At 39.5% G+C, this 23531-nt stretch overlaps 1 protein-coding gene across 1 annotated transcript in view; it reads right to left on the reverse strand.

The window, feature by feature from the left end:
• The window catches only part of LOC101274757 (phosphatidylcholine transfer protein), a 34846-nt gene that overhangs the window by 8791 nt on the left and 2524 nt on the right, over nt 1-23531 (reverse strand). The window contains exon 2 of the mRNA XM_004271795.4: nt 12181-12298. Within this exon, the coding sequence (XP_004271843.1) occupies nt 12181-12298 (118 nt within the window). The remainder of the gene's footprint in view (nt 1-12180; nt 12299-23531) is intronic.

Genomic DNA, 23531 nt, shown 5'->3' on the forward strand with positions numbered 1-23531 from the left:
TGAAAGTGATGAAGGAGAAAAACCTGCAACCAAGATTCCTCTACCCAGCAAGGATCTCATTCAGATTTGATAGAGAAATTAAAACCTTTACAGACAAGCAAAAGCTGAGAGAGTTCAGCACCACCAAACCAGCTTTACAACAAATGCTAAAGGAACTTCTTTAGACAAGAAACACAAGAGAAGGAACAGACCTATAATAATGAACCCAAAACAATTTAGAAAATGGGAATAGGAACATACATATCGATAACTACCTTAAATGTAAATGGACTAAATACTCCCACCAAAAGACACAGATTGGCTGAATGGATACAAAAACAAGACCCTTACATATGCTGTCTACAAGAGACCCACTTCAGACCTAGAGACACATACAGACTGAAAGTAAGGGGATGGAAAAATATATTCCATGTAAATGGAAACCAAAAGAAAGCTGGAGTAGCAATTCTCATATCAGACAAAATAGACTTTAAAATAAGGACTATTAGAAGAGACAAAGAAAGACACTACATAATGATCAAGGGATCAATCCAAGAAGAAGATATAACAATTGTAAATATTTATGCACCCAACATAGGAGCACCTCAATATATAAAGCAAATACTAACAACCATAAAAGGGGAAATCGACAGTAACACATTCATAGTAGGGGATTTTAACACCCCACTTTCACCAATGGACAGATCATCCAAAATGAAAATCAATAAGGAAACACAAGCTTTAAATGATACATTAAACAAGATGGACTTAATTGATATTTATAGGACACTCCATCCAAAAACAACAGAATACACATTTTTCTCAAGTGCTCATGGAACATTCTCCAGGATAGATCATATCTTGGGTCACAAATCAAGCCTTGGTAAATTTAAGAAATTTTAAGAAAATTTAAGAAAATTGAAATTGTATCAAGTATCTTTTCTGACCACAATGCCATGAGACTAGATATCAATTACAGGAAAGATCTGTAAAAAATACAAACATATGGAGGCTAAACAATACACTACTTAATAATGAAGTGATCACTAAAAAAATCAAAGAGGAAATAAAAAAATACCTAGAAACAAATAACAATGGAGAAACAACGACTCAAAACCTATGGGATGCAGCAAAAGCAGTTCTAAGGGGGAAGTTTATAACAATACAAGCCCACCGTAAGAAGCAGGAAACATCTCGAATAAACAACCTAACCTTGCACCTCAAGCAATTAGAGAAAGAAGAACAAAAAAACCCTAAAGCTAGCAGAAGGAAAGAAATCATAAAAATCAGATCAGAAATAAATGAAAAAGAAATGAAGGAAACAATAGCAAAGATCAATAAAACTAAAAGCTGGATCTTTGAGAAGATAAACAAAATAGATAAACCACTAGCCAGACCCATCAAGAAAAAAGGGAGAAGACTCAAATCAATAGAATTAGAAATGAAAAAGGATAAGTAACAACTGACACTGCAGAAATAAAAAAGATCATGAGAGATTACTACAAGCAACTCTATGCCAATAAAATGGACAATCTGGAAGAAATGGACAAATTCTTAGAAATGCACAACCTGCCAAGACCGAATCAGGAAGAAATAGAAAATATGAACAGCCCAATCACAAGCACTGAAATTGAAACTGTGATTAAAAATCTTCCAACAAACAAAAGCCCAGGACCAGATGGCTTCACAGGCGAATTCTATCAAACATTTAGAGAAGAGCTAACACCTATCCTTCTCAAACTCTTCCAAAATATAGCAGAGGGAGGAACACTCCCAAATTCCTTCTACGAGGCCACCATCACCTTGATACCAAAACCAGACAAGGATGTCACAAAGAAAGAAAACTACAGGCCAATATCACTGATGAACATAGATGCAAAAATCCTCAACAAAATACTAGCATACAGAATCCAACAGCACATTAAAAGGATCATACACCATGATCAAGTGGGGTTTATTCCAGGAATGCAAGGATTCTTCAATATACACAAATCTATCAATGTGATAAATCATATTAACAAATTGAAGGAGAAACACCATATGATCATCTCAATAGATGCAGAGAAACCTTTTGACAAAATGCAACACCCATTTATGATAAAAACCCTGCAGAAAGTAGGCATAGAGGGAACTTTCCTCAACATAATAAAGGCCATATATGACAAGCCCACAGCAAACATCATCCTCAATGGTGAAAAACTGAAAGCATTTCCACTAAGATCAGGAACAAGACAAGGTTGCCCACTCTCACCACTCTTATTCAACATAGTTTTGGAAGTTTTAGCCACAGCAATCAGAGAAGAAAAGGAAATAAAAGGTATCCAAATCGGAAAAGAAGAAGTAAAGCTGTCACTGTTTGCAGATGACATGATACTATACATAGAGAATCCTAAAGATGCTACCAGAAAACTACTAGAGCTAATCAATGAATTTGGTAAAGTAGCAGGATACAAAATTAATGCACAGAAATATCTGGCATTCCTATATACTAATGATGAAAAATCTGAAATGGAAATCAAGAAAACACTCCCATTTACCATTGCAACAAAAAGAATAAAATATCTAGGAATAAACCTACCTAAGGAGACAAAAGACCTGTATGCAGAAAATTATAAGACACTGATGAAAGAAATTAAAGATGATACAAATAAGATGGAGAGATATACCATGTTCTTGGATTGGAAGAATCAACATTGTGAAAATGACTCTACTACCCAAAGCAATCTATAGATTCAATGCAATCCCTATCAAACTACCACTGGCATTTTTCACAGAACTAGAACAAAAAATTTCACAATTTGTATGGAAACACAAAAGACCCCGAATAGCCAAAGCAATCTTGAGAACGAACAAGGAGCTGGAGGAATCAGGCTCCCTGACTTCAGACTATACTACAAAGCTACAGTAATCAAGACAGTATGGTACTGGCACAAAAACAGAAATATAGATCAATGGAACAGGATAGAAAGCCCAGAGATAAACCCACGCACATATGGTCACCTTATCTTTGATAAAGGAGGCAGGAATGTACAGTGGAGAAAGGACAGCCTCTTCAATAAGTGGTGCTGGGAAAACTGGACAGATACATGTAAAAGTATGAGATTAGATCACTCCCTAACACCATACACAAAAATAAGCTCAAAATGGATTAAAGACCTAAATGTAAACTATCAAACTCTTAGAGGAAAACATAGGCAGAACACTCTATGACATAAATCACAGCAAGATCCTTTCTGACCCACCTCCTAGAGTAATGGAAATAAAAACAAAAATAAACAAATGGGACCTAATGAAACTTCAAAGCTTTTGCACAGCAAAGGAAACTATAAACAAGACCAAAAGACAACCCTCAGAATGGGAGAAAATATTTGCAAATGAAGCAACTGACAAAGGATTAATCTCCAGAATTTATAAGCAGCTCATGCAGCTCAATAACAGAAAAACAAACAACCCAATCCAAAAATGGGCAGAAGACCTAAATAGACATTTCTCCAAAGAAGACATAGAGACTTCCAACAAACACATGAAAGAATGCTCAACATCATTAATCATTAGAGAAATGCAAATCAAAACTACAATGAGATATCACCTCACACAGGTCAGAATACCCATCATCAAAAAATCTAGAAACAATAAATGCTGGAGAGGGTGTGGAGAAAAGGGAATCCTCTTGCACTGCTGGCAGGAATGTGAATTGGTTCAGCCACTATGGAGAACAGTATGGAGGTTCCTTAAAAAACTACAAATAGAACTACCATATGACCCAGCAATCCCACTACTGGGCATATACCCTGAGAAAACCATAATTCAAAAAGAGTCATGTACCAAAATGTTCACTGCAGCTCTATTTACAATAGCCAGGACATGGAAACAACCTAAGTGCCCATCATCGGATGAATGGATAAAGAAGATTTGGCACATATATACAATGGAATATTACTCAGCCATAAAAAGAAATGAAATTGAGCTATTTGTAATGAGGTGGATAGACCTAGAGTCTGTCACACAGAGTGAAGTAAGTCAGAAAGAAAAAGACAAATACCGTATGATACACATATATATGGAATTTAAGAAGAAAAAAAAATGTCATGAAGAACCTAGGGGTAAGACAGGAATAAAGACACAGACCTACTGGAGAAGGGACTTGAGGATATGGGGAGAGGGAAGGGTGAGCTGTGACAGGGCGAGAGAGAGTCATGGACATATACACACTAACAAACATAAGGTAGATAGCTAGTGGGAAGTAGCCGCATGGCACAGGGATATTGGCTCGGTGCTTTGTAACCGCCTAGAGGGGTGGGATAGGGAGGGTGGGAGGGCGGGAGACGCAAGAGGGAAGAGATATGGGAACATATGTATATGTATAACTGATTCACTTTGTTATAAAGCAGAAACTAACACACCAATGTAAAGCAATTATACCCCAATAAAGATGTTAAAAAAAAAAAAAGAAAAGAAACAGACAAGGAAGCAGAAAAAAAAACAAACCAAAAAAAAACCACATTCACAGAAAGATAGACAAGGTGAAAAGGCAGAGGACTATGTACCAGATGAAGGAACAAGATAAAACCCCAGAAAAACAACTAAATGAAGTGGAGATAGGAAATCTTCCAGAAAAAGAATTCAGAATAATGATAGTGAAGATGATCCAGGACCTCGGAAAAAGAATGGAGGCAAAGATCGAGAAGATGCAAGAAATGTTTAACAAAGACCTAGAAGAATTAAAGAACAAACACCTAGAAGATTTAAAGAACAAACAAACAGAGATGAACAATACAATAACTGAAATGAAAAATACTCTAGAAGGAGTCAATAGCAGAATAACTGAGGCAGAATAACAGATAAGTGACCAGGAAGACAGAATGGTGGAATTCACTGCCACAGAACAGAATAAAGAAAAAAGAATCAAAAGAAATGAAGACAGCCTAATAACCTCTGGGACAACATTAAATGCAACAACATTACATTATAGCGGTCCCAGAAGGAGAAGAGACAGAGAAAGGACCCAAGAAAATGTATGAAAAGATTACAGTCAAAAACTTCCTTAACATGGGAAAGGAAATAGCCACCAAAGTCCAGGAAGCACAGAGTCCCAGGCAGGATAAGCCCAAGGGAAAACACGTCGAGACACATAGTAATCAAATTGACAAAAATTAAAGACAAAGAAAAATTGTTGAAAGCACCAAGGGAAAAATGACAAATAACATACAAGGGAACACCCATAAGGTTAACAGCTGATTTCTCAGCAGAAACTCTACAAGCCAGAGGGAGTGGCATGATATATTTAAAGTGATGAAAAGGAGGAACCTACAACCAAGATTACTCTACCCAGCAAGGATCACATTCACATTTGATGGAGAAATCAAAAGCTTTACAAACACGTGAAAGCTAAGAGAATTCAGCACCACCAAACAAGCTCTACCACAAACGCTAAAGGAACTTCTCTAAGAGGGAAACACAAGAGAAGAAAAGGACCTACAAAAACAAACCAAAAACAATTAAGAAAATGGTAATAGGAACATACATATCGATAATTACCTTAAACGTGAATGGATTAAATGCTCCAATCAGAAGACACAGGCTTGCTGAATGGATACAAAAACAAGACCTATATATATGCTGTCTATAAGAGACCCACTTCAGACCTTGGGACACATACAGACAGAAAGTGAGGGGATGGAAAAAGATATTCCATGCAAATGGAAATCAAAAGAAAGCTGGAATAGCAATACTCATATCAGATAAAATAGACTTTAAAATAAAGAATGTTACAAGAGACAAGGAAGGACATTACATAATGATCAACGGATCAATCTAAAAGAAGATATAACAATTATAAATATATATGCACCCAACATAGGAGCACCTCAATACATAAGGCAACTGCTAACAGCTATAAAAGAGGATATCGACAGTAACACAATAATAGTGGGGGACTTTAACACCTCACTTAAACCAATGGACAGATCATCCAAACAGAAAATTAATAAGGAAAAAAACACAAGCTTTAAATGACACAATAGACCAGATAGATTTAACTGGTATTTATAGGATATTCCATACAAAAACAGAAGATTACACTTTCTTCTCAAGTGCACACGGAACATTTTCCAGGATAGATCACATCTTGGGTCACAAATCAAGCCTCAGTAAATTTAGAAATTGAAATCATATCAAGCATCTTTTCGGACCACAACACTGTGAGATTAGAAATCAATTACAGGGAAAAAAACATAAAAAAACACAAACACATGGAGGTTAAACAATACGCTACTAAATAACCAAGAGATCACTGAGGAAATCAAAAAATATCTGGAAACAAATTACAACAAAAAAACGATGATCCAAAACCTATGGATGCAGCAAAAGCGGTTCTAAGAGGGAAGTTTCTAGCAATACAAGCCTACCACAGAAAACAAGAAAAATCTCAAATGAACAATCTAACCTTACATCTAAAGGAACTTGAGAAAGAAGAACAAACAAAACCCAAAGTTAGCAGAAGGAAAGAAATCATAAAGATCAAAGCAGAAATAAATGAAATAGAAACAAAGAAAACAATAGTAAAGATCAATAAAACTGAAAGCTGGTTCTTTGAGAAGATACACGAAATTGATAAACCATTAACCAGACTCATCAGGAAAAAGAGGGAGAGGACTCAAACCAATAAAATTAGAAATGAAAAAGGAGCAGTTACAACAGACACCGCAGAAATACAAAGCATCCTAAGAGACTACTACAAGCAACTCTATGCCAATAAAATGGACAACCTGGAAGAAATGGACAAATTCTTAGAAAGTTATAACCTTACAAGACTGAACCAGGAAGAAATAGAAAATATGAACAGACCAAACACAAGTAATGATATTGAAACTGTGATTAAAAATCTTGCAACAAACAAAAGTCCAGGACCAGATGGCTTCACAGGCAAATTCTATCAAATATTTAGAAAAGAGATAACACCTATCCTTCTCAAACTCTTACAAAATATAACAGAGGGAGGAACACTCCCACACTCATTCTAGGAGGCCACCATCACCCTGATACCAAAACCAGACAAATATATGCAAAAAGAGAAAATTACACACCAATATCACTGATGAACATAGATGCAAAAATCCTCAACAAAATTCTAGCAAACAGAATCCAACAACACATTCAAAGGATCACACACCATGGTCAAGTGGGATTTATCCCAGGGATGCAAGGATTCTTCAATATATGCAAATCAATCAACGTGATACACCATATTAACAAACTGAAGAATAAAAACCATATGATCATCTCAATAGATGCAGAAAAAGTTTTTGACAAACTTCAATGCCCATTTATGATCAAAACTCTCCAGAAAGTGGGCAAAGAGCAAACTTAGCTCAACATAATAAACGCCATATACGACAAAACCCACAGCAAACATCATTTTCAATGGTGAAAAACTGAAAGCATTTCCTCTGAGATCAGGAACAAGACAAGGATGTCCACTCTCACCACTATGATTCAAGATAGTTTTGGAAGTCCTAGCCACAGCAATCAGAGAAGAAAAAGAAATAAAACGAATCCAAATCGGAAAAGAAGTAAAACTGTCACTGTCTGCAGATGACATGATACGATATGTAGAGAATCCTAAAGATGCCACCAGAAAACTACAAGAGCTAATCAATGAATTTCGTAAAGTTGCAGGATACAAAATTAATGCACAGAAGTCTCTTGCATTCCTATACACTAATGATGAAAAATGTGAAAGAGAAATTAAGGAAACACTCCCATTTATCTTTGCAACAAAAAGAATAAAATACCTAGGAATAACTTACCTAGGGAGACAAAAGACCTATATGCAGAAAACTACAAGACACTGATGAAAGAAGTTAAAGATGATACAAACAGATGGAGAGATATACCATGTTCTTGGATTGGAAGAATCAATATTGTGAAAATGACTATACTACTCAAAGCAATCTACAGATTCAGTGCAATCCCTATCAAATTACCAATGGCATTTTTTACAAAACTAGAACAAAAAGTCTTAAAATTTGTATGGAGAGACAAAAGACCATGAATAGCCAAAGCAGTCTTGAGGGAAAAAAACGGAGGTGGAGGAATCAGACTCCCTGACTTCAGACTACATTACAAAGCTACAGTCATCAAGATAATATGGTACTGGCACAAAAACACAAATACAGATCAATGGAACAAGATAGAGAGCCCAGAAATAAACCCACGCACCTATAGTTACCTAATCTATGACAAAGGAGGCAAGGATATAAAATGGAGAAAAGACAGTCTCTTCAATAAGTGGTGCTGGGAAAACTGGACAGCTACATGTAAAAGAATGAAATTAGAACATTCTTTAACACCATACACAAAAATAAACTCAAAATGGATTAGAGACATAAATGTAAGACCGGACGCTATAAAACTCTTAGAGGAAAACATAGGAAGAACACTCTTTGACATAAATCACAGCAAGATCTTTTTTGATCCACCTTCTAGAGTAATGGGAATAAAAACAAAAATAAACAAATGGGTCCTAATGAAACTTAAAAGCTTTTGCACAGCAAAGGAAACTACAAACAAGACGAAAAGACAACCCTCAGAATGGGAGAAAATATTTGCAAATGAATTAATGGACATATATATATATAAACAGCTCATGCAGCTAAATATTAGAAAAACAAACAACCCAATCAAAAAAATGGGAAGAAGACCTAAATAGACATTTCTCCAAAGAAGACATACAGATGGCCAAGAAGCACATGAAAAGCTGCTCAACATCACTAATTATTAGAGAAATGCAAATCAAAACTACAATCAGGTATCACCTCACACCAGTTAGAATGGGCATCATCAGAAAATCTACAAACAACAAATGCTGGAGAGGGTGTGGAGAAAAGGGAATCCTCTTGCACTATTGGTGGGATTGTAAATTGATACAGCCACTATGGAGAACAGCATGGAGGTTCCTTAAAAAACTAAAAATAGAATTACCATATGACCCAACAATCCCACTACTGGGCATATACCCACAGAAAACCATAATTCAAAAAGACACAAGCACCTCAATGTTCACTGCAGCACTATTTACAATAGCCAGGTCATGGAAGCAACCTAAATGCCCATTGACAGGCGAATGGATACAGAAGATGTGGTACATATATACAATGGAATATTACTCAGCCATAAAAAGGAGCAAAATTGGGTCATTTGTAGAGACGTGGATGGATCTAGAGACTGTCATACAGAGTGAAGTAAGTCAGAAAGAGAAAAACAAATATCGTATGTTAATGCATATATGTGGAACCTAGAAAAATAGTACAGATGAACTGGTTTGCAGGGCAGAAATAGAGACACAGATGGAGAGAACAAATGTGTGGGCACCAAGGGGGGAAACCGATCGGGTGGGGGGGTGGTGTGATGAATTGGGAGATTGGGATTGACATGTATACACTAATATGTATAAAATGGATAAGTAGTAAGGACCTGCTGTATAAAAAAATAAATAAAATAAAATTCAAAAATTCAGAAGAAATTAAAAAAAACAAGAAGCTTTGATATGATGATCCTGTAGGGATGCTAAACCACTCACTCATAAGGCACAGAATTCTAGAAAAAGTCAGGTTTACTGCCACTGAAAGTCTGCTGCCCAGGGGCAGAGTCTAGTAGATATAAAAACAGAGTAAAAATAAAAGAACCCAGCAAAAATTGTTCATCATATAGCACAAACAACACTCTCAAAAAAATGCAGTGAAATAAAATTCGGCATTAAAAAATAAATTTTCAGGTTTAAAAATCAGGGAAACCGGGCTTCCCTGGTGGTGCAGTGGTTGAGAGTCCGCCTGCCGATGCAGGGGACACGGGTTCGTGCCCCGGTCCGGGAAGATCCCACATGCTGCGGAGTGGCTAGGCCCGTGAGCCATGGCCGCTGAGCCTGCGCGTCCGGAGCCTGTGCTCCGCAACGGGAGAGGCTGCAACAGTGAGAGGCCCGCGTACTGCAAAAAAAAACAAAAAACAAAATCAGGGAAACCACCAGATGTCACTAGAGTAGCAAATGTTTTACTGTTGTGTCCTTACGCACACCACCCTTTAGATTTCTTGACATATTACAGGTGTCCTGGGACTGAGCGACCTAGTCTTGTGTGTTCAATTGGGAAACAAAGTTTCCAGAGAGGGCAGTGTCCTTTCTAAACAGCTAGAAAGTTGCTTAACTGTGCTAATCCTAACTTTCTTTCCTCTCTCCTATGTTGCTTTATACCACAGCTACAGGGACCAAATCTCCTTAATATCCACCATGCATATAGTGCATATAGCATCAGCTCTTGCATGGAGATAGCAAAGGAACACTATGAAGTGCACAGCCTCTGTCCGCAAGCTGTGCAGGAAGCTTCTAACTAACCGTTTAGAGAAGGCGCTACACCAAGGCTGCTGAAGGAACCAAGAGAGTCCCTTGAGGAGATACTAACTGTGGCAATGTGTTAATTAATTTAGCTTTTGAAAAAATGAAATCTATTAGAAGCAGACCATGGGGTAAAGAGCTTGCCAGCCCACTGGTACAGGAGGCTGAAGATGCCCTTGAAAGGAAGGGAAGGAGCAGACATCTGTTGCTTTGCCTGCTCAGCTTTGGCTCTCCTCTTCTTGGACCAGCATCTCATTCTCCTTTTTCTCCTTCACTATGCGGTTTAAGCAGAACTGACTCGGCGTTAATTATAGGGGTGTGATATTGAGCCAGACATGGCCAAGGTGATTAGTTTAGGGAAGGCATGTGTGGACAGAGTCTTGGCTTGCCACTCTAGCAACTTTAGGCCAAAAAGTGTTTTTTTAAAGGCTCTCATGCAGTTTACAGAAGATCTAGGAGGACCACAGTTAGGTTAGAACCTCAGGATGGCTCCAGAGAAGCCAAACTACTGCTGTCTCTGGACTGTACTCCATAGTGTGGACTGCTGATGCCAAGTACCGCACATCAGACGCTCTTCCAATGTCTACAGCACACGACTGAACAATGTCTGCTAGAGAGATGGACAGAGAACTTGTGGCTTCTCCCTTGAATAAGTGGCATCACAATTTCCCCTAGATAGGAAGGCTATTTGATAGCACTAAGTGACCCAAAACCATGATAAATGTCCCCAGGAAGTAAGTATATGATCCATATTGAGGCTATGAGAGCCAACCCTGGGACTCTGGCTGCATCAGTAGGAACGTTCCTATTCCTCTGGAGTTATGTACATGGTTAGAATGTAAGCCTGCAACCCCTGGTGGCAACTTTGCCATGACATAAGAATCTGCCTGAGAATGAGATCAACACAGAAGAAAACACAGTCAAGCTGGAGATATAAAGTATTGGATGTAGCTGACCTGGAAGCCAGACACCTATGCACTTTTCAATTCCATGAACAACAACAACAACAAAAAAAACGCTTTCTCCTTTTCTTACACTGGCATTTGTTAGTGCTTGGTTACTTGCAACTAAGATTCCTGACCACAGCAAGGGTATGTCAGGGTTTCTGTGTCCCTGGGCTAGCTGCTGCGTATCTACCCCGCTGTGACTTGGATGGCAGAGGCCACTCCCCATTCTAAGTGGCAGGAAGAGCCCCTATCTAATGCTTCTCATAACTCTCCCTCACTTCTAGTGAAAATCTAAGAAGTGTAGCGAGGTGGCCAGCCTAGGCCCTTGGGGCTCTGGACCCTCCTCCCACCCTAGTTCCAGATTCTGCTACCCCAGCAACTCAATAGCACCCAACTGCTCACAATTTTTTAATATTTCATGTTGTTTCATGCCTTCCTCACTTTACTCATGCTATTCCTAGACCTCAAATGCCCTTTAACCACTCACCCCCTCACCCTCTCATCTCTTCACATATAGGTATTCTTGCCATTTATAAAACTCTGATTCAACCTCTAAAACAAAGCTTGGGTACCACCTCCTCCAAGAAGCTTTCCATGACCACCTAGGTTTATGAGATGACAACGAACTTATAATAAAAACAAAGCAGCCCTCAGAGCAAATTGGAGAGTGACTCTAATAGTATGCAAGGAGCAAATCCTAAGATTAGCAAAGTCACATTTTAACCTAGAACTTTAAGACATATATGCCAAAATTAAAAATGAAACATAATATAGTAAAAATTAAACCTTTTGCTTACTGCTGGCTAGAATAAATAACATTAGATTCTACTTTCTAACTGGTTTTGTTAAATTGTAAGTGTCACTCACCTTTAACATATTGGTCCCACTGTTTTCTATAGTCTAAGTCCATATAGACATCTGCAAGTAGATCCGGTGAGCAATCCTCCAGAAAGCCAAAGACCTTATACTCATACACTCCAGTCTGCTATAGAAACAACAGAACAGATAGAAACAACCTATTGATTCTCAGGTTGAGATTACACAGCATATGAAAAACAGTTGTTCATGCAGCACCATTATTGAGCACCTCCTCTTGGTCTTAGTGAAACAACAGTGAAAAAGCAGATGAGGAACCTGCTCTCATGGGTCTTATATTTGGCCTTAGGCATTGGAGGTGGTGACAGCTATATGCTATCCAGGTAATTTAAGTAGGATAAAAGAGGGTTATGTGATAAATGGTGTCTAGTTTTGGTGGGCTGGTGGTGCATCCTATATCATTGGGTGTTCAGGAAATGTCTCTATGAGGGATTTATCAGAACGGTTTCTTCTAAATATTAGAAGGATCCAGCCATGGGAAGATGAGGAAAGCCCACTTCTGGTTGGGAGGGGGCCCGATGGTTTGCCTTACTCACAGAACAGAAAGTCAGGGGGTCCAGAGAACTGTGATGGGGGAGAGTGGTAAGGGCTGAGGTCAGAGAGGTAGTAGAGGCCATGCCCAAAGGGCTTTGTAAACCAGGGTAAAGGGGTGAAAATATTTTTATAACTGCTCCGGAAAACCAACAAATAATTTTAAATATGGGAATGACTTTAAATAGGGGATGACTTTTAAAAGATGATTCTTGCTTCTTGGTAGAAAACAGATCATAAGGGAGCAAGGAGATGGGTTAGAACAGAGGTCCCCAACTTTTTTGGCACTAGGGACCGGTTTCGTGGAAGACAATTTTTCCACGGACCAGGGTGGAGGATGGTTTCGGGATGATTCAAGTGCATTACATTTATTGTGTACTTTATTTCTATTATTATTACATTGCAATATTTAATGAAATAATTATATAATTCACCCTAATGCAGAATCAGTGAGAGCCACGAGCTTGTTTTCACTTGCCATTCACTGATAGGGTTTTGAAATGAGTCTGCAAGCAATTGATTTACTTTGGTCTCTGTGTAGTCAAACCTCTCTGCTAATGATAATCTGTATTTGCAGCCACTCCCCAGCGCTAGCATCACGGCCTCAGCTCCACCTCAGATCATCAGGCATTAGATTCTCATGAGAAGCACGCAACCTAGATCCCTTATGTGAGCAATGCACAGTAGGGTTTGCGCTCCTATGGGATTCTAACGCCACTGCTGATCTGACAGAAGGTGGAGCTCAGGCGGTAATGCAAGCGATGGGGAGTGGCTGTAAATACAGATGAAGCTTCGCTCGCTCACATGCCACTCACCTCCTGCTGTGCAGTGCGGTTCCTAACAGGCCACAGACCAGCACCAGTCCGTGGCCCGGGGATTGGGGACCCCTGAGTTAGAAGACCAGTGCAATGGTCCAGAAAAGAGATGATGGTGATTAGACAGGAAGGTAACAACAGTGATGGGGAGAAGTCAGTGATTTAGGGACACATTTTGGAAGTGATGTCAACAGGAATTGCTGACAGACTGGCTGTGGGGACAGAGAAAACAAAGAGTTGAGGATAATTCTTATAACACTTGCTTAAACAACCAGGTAGATGGAAGATCCATTTTCTAAGACAGAGAAAACTTGCAGAGGAGGTGATCTGTGGGCTGCAGGGTAACCAAGAGTTCTACCTTGAGCACGTTGAGTTTGAGAGGCTTATTAAACATCCATGTAGGGGTATCATATAGGTAGCTAGCATTCAGGGTTCAGACTACTGTTTTAGATATCCATGGGGCGTAATGAAACCCAACACATTGTTTTACCAATTCCAAGACAGAATTTTTCTATAAGTGACTTTTTTTTAAGTCTTTATTGAATTTGTTAACAATGCTGCTTCTGTTTTATGTTTTGGGGTTTTCGCCACAAGGTATGTGGAATCTTAGCTCCCCAACCAGGGACTGAACCCTCACCCACTGCATTGGAAGGCGAAGTCTTAACCACTGGACTGACAGGGAAGTCCCTGTAAAAGACTTGTGTATAAAAGAATGAAAAGGGGGCAACACACCAGCCTCAAATCATACTAGTCCCTTTTATTCAGTAAAAGACCATATCTAGATTCCTAAGTACAAGAGACTTTCCTTGTTTTCATGTTAAGCCATATTCTGTGAGGGTTCTGGGCTGGAGTTGGTGACACTACACGCTTCACTCTCCGTACAATGGCAGCTAACAATTCCTGAACCTCACCTTGTCTAAAGGCTCTATTGTTAAAATTAAATCAATGCCTCTTAATTTCAGTGCAAAAGCAAACAAACAAACAAAAATGAAGCTTTTATATGTATTCATATTTCCACGTGCTAACGCAATCTGATTGGCTAATCAAACACGAATGAACCCATCTTCTTAAACACCGTTCCAGGGACTTACCTGAGGTCAAGGGGTAAACATGGGAAATCTTTCTAGAGATCCTGAGGCTTCAATTGTCTCCTGACTCGGGTGGCATAACCCAGGGATAAGCATAACCCAGTTTAGGAATCTCAGATGTATATGAAAGTACCTGGCAGGATATGGAAGGTAAAATTGAAACTGAATTCATAAGGATGTTTCAGTTCCAAAAGTATGTGGCTTCATACCAAGGGTTTCCAACCAGCAAATGACAAACTGGTAGGTCTGACCTCCTTATATGCTGTACCATGGATGCCCCATAGGAAAGGCAGGACTCAAGAGAAACATCTCCTTCCCTTCCTGTCCCCTCCCCTCAAGTTCACAGATGGAAAGATAGTGAGGTATTGTACACACCACACATCTACACCCACACACATTTTAATGTCTTAGGAGAGGGACAATTTGCTTCTGTTCAGGAGTACTGGGTCCCCATTTTCTACACATACTAAGCAAAAGGGATAATTATGTATAGAGATAATGATCTCTCCAACTCCACATGAGTTACCTTTGGTTATCTGGATGAATTAAGACAGTTTTCTAGAACTGGTTCCCATCCCTCTGAATATAGTTTCAGCCCTAGTAACCTCAGTCTTGTACATATCACAGAAAAGAAAAACAGAAAGCTCTCTAGGAAGAGAAAAATAGAAAGATGGGATTAACCTGAATACAAAAGAATGAACTATTGGGACAACTTCCTTTAAACACTTCCTTCGTGGCAGAACTGAGAAATGCCAGAACTCCAGAGGACAAAGTGCTTTGTGACACCTTTTCTAGTCTATCAATAAAAGGTTCTTTTCAGGCTCTGAGCAACCCCACCCAAATTCTTGGATCAAAGCACTTTTTCACCCCTTATTTCTTTCAAAAGAGGGTCTCAGCAAAGATACTCACACTTTCATTATATCTTTTACAAAATAAAGTGAATTTTTTATAATTATAGAAATAATTCATATTCATTAAGGAAAATGAGAAAATGCCAAAAATAATAAAGAAAATTAAAATGACGTGAAATTCCATAATCCGCAAGTACCTATTGGTAATATTTGACATGTTTTTTGAGTAAATAAATACTTCTACGTGTTATAAAATGGGAGTAAGATGGATAAACAACTTGTATTCCTATTTTTAACTATATTAATTTGAAACTATGGAGCAATAACAACTAATTTAATTATTCTTGTAAGTTATTTCTGTTTCCATATATTTTCACAATTATGAGCATTGCTGGAAAAATGATTCTGTATGGACAAACTTGGTTCATAATTCTAACATTTTCACAAGGAAAGCAAATTCTTCCTTAGAGATAAATTTTAGGGTAAAGAACATTAACATTTTAATGCTCTTTTTACTTTTTCTAAACTTTAAGAAAAATTTTTACCTATTTATACTCTCACCAGTAGCAAAGAAGCATCTTCTCAGGATTAGGTACCATTGTTTGTACAAACAATTTAATAGAAAAAGGACATAAACCTTAGTTTTATTTGGGCAATGTTTCTAGTATTGCCCACATAAAACTTCAGTATTTAGTCTCTTTCCAATTAGAGATATAATTCTTGTACAATATTTGTTGCAGATATGTTTCCAAACATACTAACATTTCAATAAATGACTCCAAACAAGTTTACTGAAGAGGTTCTTGGCTTTTCCTGAAGGTCCTCCAGAAAATCACTTCTAAGAAAGGCTCATTTTTTTTTATCTAAAGTAAAACACACTGCATGATTTTCTAATGCTCCCTTTATAGGATATTTAATTTCCTATACTTGACATGGTAAAGGAATTATTCAATGGTAGAGAATCAGACAATATCATGTGTAGAATATAATTCCCAGAAGAAACAGAAGATTCATTATAGCATATACTCTCTTTCTTACTAAGAGAACCCCTATGGCCATGTGCACAGCTAAAAACTTTCCTGGTCTCCTATACACGTAGAGGTTAATAGCCATAAGACACCTCCCTCTTGTTTTGAATATGTATATGATTCTGGAGCTGCAGCAGCTATTTTGTGACCAAAAGACAACAAACATGAGAAAGCAGAGTGAAAATATTCAGAGTTTTATTAACGTCGTTGATTAGCTAAACCAATGCCAGCAACTGCTGACCTCTGAACTACTTGTTAGGTGAGAAAAACCCCTCTTTGCTTAAGTCTTTGTTAATCCAGTTTTCTGTTACTTGCAGCTAAAAGCAATCCTAATTATTACAAGTAGTTCTTACTGAGAATTGTACTTGAGTTCTGTCATCCCAGCAAACAGTAGAGGTTAAGAAAATCTCCCACTCTTTGGGTTCCAGAAAACAGCTTATCACAAAAGAACCACCTTTCCCCTCATGACTTAGATGAGACTCACATACATGCCCCTTGTTTACCTGTCACAAGGCCAGACATAGAGCCTCTAAATTCCCTTTCATTGCCCTGTAAATGATTAGCTAAACTGCTTATTCCACTGATCAATTGGAACAAAATACTTGCTAACCAAGCTAGTTAAGTACCTCTCCTTCCTCCAGACCCTAAACTTTGGCCCAGCCTCAGCCTGAGTCAGCATCCAGCACCTCCTGAGAACAGACTGGCCTCAGGGTAAGATATTCTCTGTTCTCTTCTCCAGTCAGGCCACCTTCATCTCACTTGCCCATACATGGCTTCTAGCCTTGCTGACTTCTCTCTATAAAAGAAAGACCTTTCTGCCTCACTTCTGAGATACTCGTGGATCTTATGGTCAAAGTATTCTCCCTACTGCAATAACCCCCAACCCTAAGTCCAGGTTTGTTTTTTCTTTAACATTATTTTAAGTAGAAAAGTAGACTGACAAAACATTACAAGCAAATATGACTATGTGTAAAACATTAAAATAGTACAGAAATACATAAGCATTACTAAAATGAATTGTCAAGGAAGAGAAGAGATAATGGACACTATTAATGGACATTAACTTGAAGCATATTTAATTTTGCACAGATATCTGAAACTTCACACACACTATCATAGAAAGTTCCACCTCCTTCCACTATGTAACTCAGAAAAAATTTATGGACCCACTATGTTCTTGGCCCTGAGAAAACAATCAGGCATAGTCTTATACTTGGTTTTTCAGCTTGGAATGTATTTCCTTTGGTGATCTGTCAGCAGTCACTGCAACAATCATGTATTATGCGTTTGAAGTCTTCCAATCACTCGGACCTGCTGTAAGTTCTTTCAATAACACTAGCATTTGTTTCTCTAAACACAGTGCAGTTTTCAGTTTTATATTCATTATGTCATATAATCTCAACATAGCCCTGTGGTATCAATAGGGGCATTGGTGTCATCTCCACCTTTACATGAGGAAATGAAGCTCAAAAACGCTACATTAGTTGCCTGAGTCCTACAGTTAACACTTGGGACAGCCAGAAGGAGGGTGACACCAGCCCCTTCTTCTTCCCACAGTCTTCTAATTTAGCTCTATTCTCTCTGCACATTTGCTCCAAGCCACTGTTCCAAATGACAAGCTAATAATTTCAGTAAAGACAACACAAGCTCTTAGAGCTGGAAGGGGCCTTACACCCTTATGGAAAAGGTGACAGTGACTCGCCAAGAGTCAACTGATGACTCTTGGTGGCAAAGCGTGGGTGGGAAACTGTCCCTTCCAGTCCCCAAGCCAGTGTTCCTGCACCAGACCACCCAGGCTGGACCTTCCACTGAGATGTTCCCATGAGTCCTTCAGCCTGGTGTGTTTGTCCAATAGGCCTTCAACAGCCAGAAGAGGTATTTTTTAGATGCTGCTTCTGGGGGATTGAGACAAGGAAAAAGAAAAAGGCAGGAATGGAGAAAGGATAAATATCACTTTCAATGAGCTAGGGCTGTGGTGTTTTTCCATATAGTATTTCAGAGTCATCTCAAAACTCCCGTGCCAGGAAATACAGCATGGTATTTATAGAATGGGCTTGGAGTCACAACCCAGGTATGGTCTAAGCTCTTCCACCTACTAGCCTTGCTTTCCTCAGCTGCAAAGTGGGTCTAATAAGAGTTTCTACCTAGGGGAATGATTATGAGGATTAAATTAGATAATCCATCTAAAGCTCTTACTGTGGTGCCCAGTATGTAATAAGTACTTAGTAAGTACTAATAAGGTAGGTGTAATAATGATCTCCTTTTTCCAGATTAAAGAACTGATAATTTAGAACTGTAATGTAATGCACATTTTACAGGAACTAACATCTATGCAGCACCTGCTGTGAGCTGGGCACTGTACTTGGAGATTAATACTCATAATAACCCTATGAAATAAGCATCTCATTATCTCTATCAGTGAAGAAGCGGAAGGGGCGTGGAGGCACGCTTTAGCAATTTGCTACTGTCATAACTAATTTTTGAGATGTTCTGTTATTCTGGCTCACTAGTCTAAAAATCAAGCTGTTACACTTCTTACCAATTGTAATTCAAATGCATTTTTTAAAAATTTCAATTTTTAAATTGCATTCATAGAGTTAAAATATTTTGAGAAACATTGCTGCCAATAGTTCACTTATTTGTCCTAAGCAGAATAAATTCTGTAGCGCTAATGTGTTTACATCTGAGAAATGTCAAAAGGTCATAATGTTTGTGTTTGACATTTGCAATTCCCACACAGGAGTAATCCCACAGAGGAGTAATCCCCACTGTCCCTAAACCCTGACACTTCACCTGCAGAAAGGCATCACTCATTCTCTTCAATTATGGTGTTTTTCCACATTTACATCACTAAACTACAAGACAGCCTTGGTGAATCACATCTCTCTAATCCTATAAATGCACCCTCAAGTGTGCACTGAATTTTCTTTGCCTCTCATAGAAGAGCTCATTTCCATTCCTCAGGCCCTAGGACACCTCTCCAATCTACCACTGTGGAAACTGTCCAACTCCAGCCCTCTGTGGCAAGTAACAGGCTCACAAGGTATGAAAAGTAAGCATTTTTCACCAGCTAATGGCAGATGTCAAAGCTGTAGCTGCCACTGGGCAGTGTGTATGAAGAAGACTGTATGAAGAAAGACAGCTGACTAAATCAGATTCAATATTTGAGGTCTCTCCAAGAACATATGGCATGTTTAATCCTGAAGGACTGCAGATAGCTAGGTAAGATAACACTGATAGCTATTGCTTGTTGAGTACTTACTGAATACCAGGCCCTGGGCTGAGTGCGTTACAGGGGTCATCCCATTTAAGCTACGCAATGAAAATATGAGGTGTGGACCATTGGTAAACTCATTTTACAGACAACAAAACTGAGGTTTAAAGAAGTTCTGAGAAATTCCTGGAAAAGTTAAGTCTGTAGAGACAGGAAGTAGCTTGGTGATTGTCTGAGATTGGGAATGGGAACAGGGGATGACTGCAAATGGGCAGGAGGTTTCTTTGGGGGTAACACACATGTTCTAAAATTAGGCTTGGGGAAGGCTGCATGACTTCATAAATTTACTAAAAATCAGTGAACTGTACACTTAAAATGAGTAAATTTTGTGGTACTTAAATGATACCTCAAAAAAGCTATTAAAATAAAAACAAAAGGTTATGAAACCCACCCAAGGTCACACAACTAATGAACTTGAAGTTCATTAGCTGTAGTGGGATAACTGAGGACATGGAAAGGAGACGTGACCCATGAACCCCCCCCAGCAAACTGGGGGCTGGCAAATAAGCCAGAACTGCAAACAGTCCTGATTGCTTTGAGCCCCTCCCTGCCCTGCGAATAAGCCAGAGTTGTGAACAGTTCTGAATGCTTCGAGCGCCCCCCCCCGCCCCGTCCCGGCAAACCGGGGGCCTGCAAAAGAAGCATTGAGTGCTTTGGGCACTGATCCATGAGATGTCCTCAGTATAATCAGAGTGGTGGGAACGCAAGAAAATGTCCTTGTGCTACTTCAGTATAATCAAAATAATGGTGGGAACCTTGTGCTGCTTTTGCGCTCAAGGACGAAGCCCGGCAGGTGCTCACGAAAGCCAATTATTGCTTGTATAGTTAATAAAAACATAGGTTGCTGCTTTGGCACTTCTGAAATTTTAAGAAAACAAGTCTTAAAGTGTAAATCTAGATAATGCTTTAATAAAAGTTACCACAGCAAGACAGACGGCGCTGTTTTGCCTGAGCGAGCGGCAGCCCTCTACTGCTGTGCTTTGGCACAATTCATCTCGTGTGATGAGCTTACTTTCGGCCCTGTCCTAAGAAACTACAACATTAGTTGCAACAGAACCTGGACTTGAAGCCAGCGATGTGACCGCAGAGTTCAAAGTCTATGATCCTGCCTCAATAGTCACTGACCTCTCCCAACATGTAATTAGATAAATTAATAAGCCCTCAGGGTGCATATAGCATTAGGGTGACCATACAATTTATCATTCCAACCAGAACACTTTTGAGTGAGAGAGGTGTTATAAAATTTTTCACCAGGACAAGTGCAAACCAGGTCTGTGGTGGGTATATCAGGGCATAGATCACCCTTGGTATATCTCACAACCAAACACCATTCAATTTACAAGGTACTTCAAAATGTATCCTCTCATTGGATCCCTGTACAAATTTGGCAGGACAGGAATTATCTCCAGCTTGTAGATTGGGAAGCAGAGACCCAGCTAGGGTCTTAGGTTCGTAAATCCTAAAGTGACAGAGCAATTAGGCATCAAAACTGTACATTAGACCAGGGTTGCTAAATCTATCATGCTGGCTATTTTTCACAGTCCACAAGCTAAAAATGGTTTTTACATTTTTAAGTGGTTACATAAGTCAATACATAATTACCTCCATTTTGTCTCTTAGCCTGTAAAGCCTAAAATATTTTCTATTTGGCTCTTTACATAAAAAAATTCACAGTCCCTGCTTGAGACCATTGCCACCACCACTTCTAAAACATACACCCCAGGAAAACTCTGAATTACTAGAGTTGTACTGCAATTCCACATGCAAGAGAGAAATCCTTGTGTCATAAGCCCCAAATATACTATATTTTATTTTGAATCACGTGGCGGTTTACCATCTAAACTCAGACCACCCTTCAAAGTAAATCTGCCAATCTTGAGCACACCATACAAAAGAAACACCAAAAAGTCTTAAATAAATCATATTCAAACTCAGAAAACCAAAGAGAAAAAGAAAATCTTGAAAGATGCTGTAGCAGGAGGGATGGGGGAGCACTTTACCTACAGAGGAATGCAGATGAGAATTACAACAGACATCTCCTGAGAATCCACCCTGCAAAAAGAGGGTGGAGTGAAATATATAATATTTTGAAAGAAATAAGTTACTGACTAGAATTCTATATCCAATGAAACTGTCCTTCAAGAGTGAAGAAGAAATAAAAACTTTTTCAGACAAATAAAAACTGAGGGGGCTTCCCTGGTGGCACAGTGGTTGAGAGTCCGCCTGCCAATGCAGGGGACACGGGTTCGTGCCCCGGTCCGGGAAGATCGCACGTGCCGCGGAGCGGCTGGGCCCGTGAGCCATGGCCGCAGAGCCTGCGCGTCCGGAGGCTGTGCTCCGCAATGGGAGAGGCCACAGCAGTGAGAGGCCTGCGTCCCGCAAAAAAAAAAAAAAAAAACTGAGGGAGTTCATCAGTAGCAGACCTCCTCTGGAAGGAATGTTAAAAGAAGCTTTTCAGGCAGAAGAAAAATGGTATAGGTCAGGCGCTCAGATCTACATAGCAAAAAAAGTGTCTGTTTTATTGTCTTAAAGCTTCTGGAAGGCATGAACTTTGTCTTACTCATCAAGCATCACCAGGGCTTAGCAAATGCAGGCACACAATAGGTCCTGAAAACTGCTTGAATGGGTCATGAACCAATATTTTAGACGTTTCTTCTCACTAGGACACATTCAAACAGCCCAAAGGCAGCTGTGGAGCACAAAGTTCGACTTATACCTGGAGACGGAAGAGGGGGATCCTACGCATCTCTCCCCCCTCATTCCCCCAAATCTAAATCTTGGGACCAGCATCTTCATACTGCCTCATACCACACCCTCATCCTGAGAGACAAGTGAGGAGAAGGAGAACTGAGGCTCTGACATGTCCATCCAGTTGTATGCTCAGGAAAGATGAAATAGGAGAGAGACAGAGACAGAGAGAGAGACAGACAGAGAGAGACAGAGACAGATAGAGAGTTAGCCTCGATCAGCGGCAGGAAGTAGAAGGAGGCAACACATGGTGTTCAGCTTTAAGACATGGTGGCCCTACCCAGGAGTAAATATGGCTCTGTAAGTGTCCTGGGTGCAACAATTGTTCCATCAATCACACTGGTACCTACTCCTCCATTAAGAGAGAGGCAGAAGGGTAGGAGAAGGGAGCAGAAGAGTCCTATCATCCGGAAGTAAAGAAGCCCATGATGCAAATTGGATTATAATCCCACCTGGGGAATGGGAGTGGAAGCTTCTCATCCATCGAGGTAAATCTGTTCTCATGGCAGTTAAATCTCTGCTTCCCTCCAAAAGGCCAAACTTTCTCTCAGTCCAGCCTGGCTAACCACAGAGTTTTCCCAGTAAATCCAGGCTCTCAGTATTTTAGAAGGTCAACAATATAGGAAAGAACAGTCCCTAGGAAAGTACTGTCTGCTCCTTACCAAACTCATTGATTAGAAGACCTATGAGAGGACAAAGGCAGTCCCTTCTCACAGTGCCAGACACTTGGTTTAAAAACATTAAGAAGTCAAGCGCTCAGCCAGATCTTTTCAGTCCAACGCTTTCTTGGTCTAAATCAATGATGTGAGCCTCTGCACACCAGTTTCACACCATCTATTGGCAGTTCACAATGTCTACTGGCATGGTAACCAGCCTAAAGCTCCAGCGAGATCTGACTGCAGATCCCTGGGCAAGCATTTGTAAGTAACCCACGGCCTTTCTCTCCAGGGGAGCTTCTCAACACTGTTCAGGGGACCACATTCACTCCCAAGTGACCACTAATTTAA

The sequence above is a fragment of the Orcinus orca genome, chromosome 19, assembly GCF_937001465.1.
Source record: "Orcinus orca chromosome 19, mOrcOrc1.1, whole genome shotgun sequence".
Taxonomy (NCBI): domain Eukaryota; kingdom Metazoa; phylum Chordata; class Mammalia; order Artiodactyla; family Delphinidae; genus Orcinus; species Orcinus orca.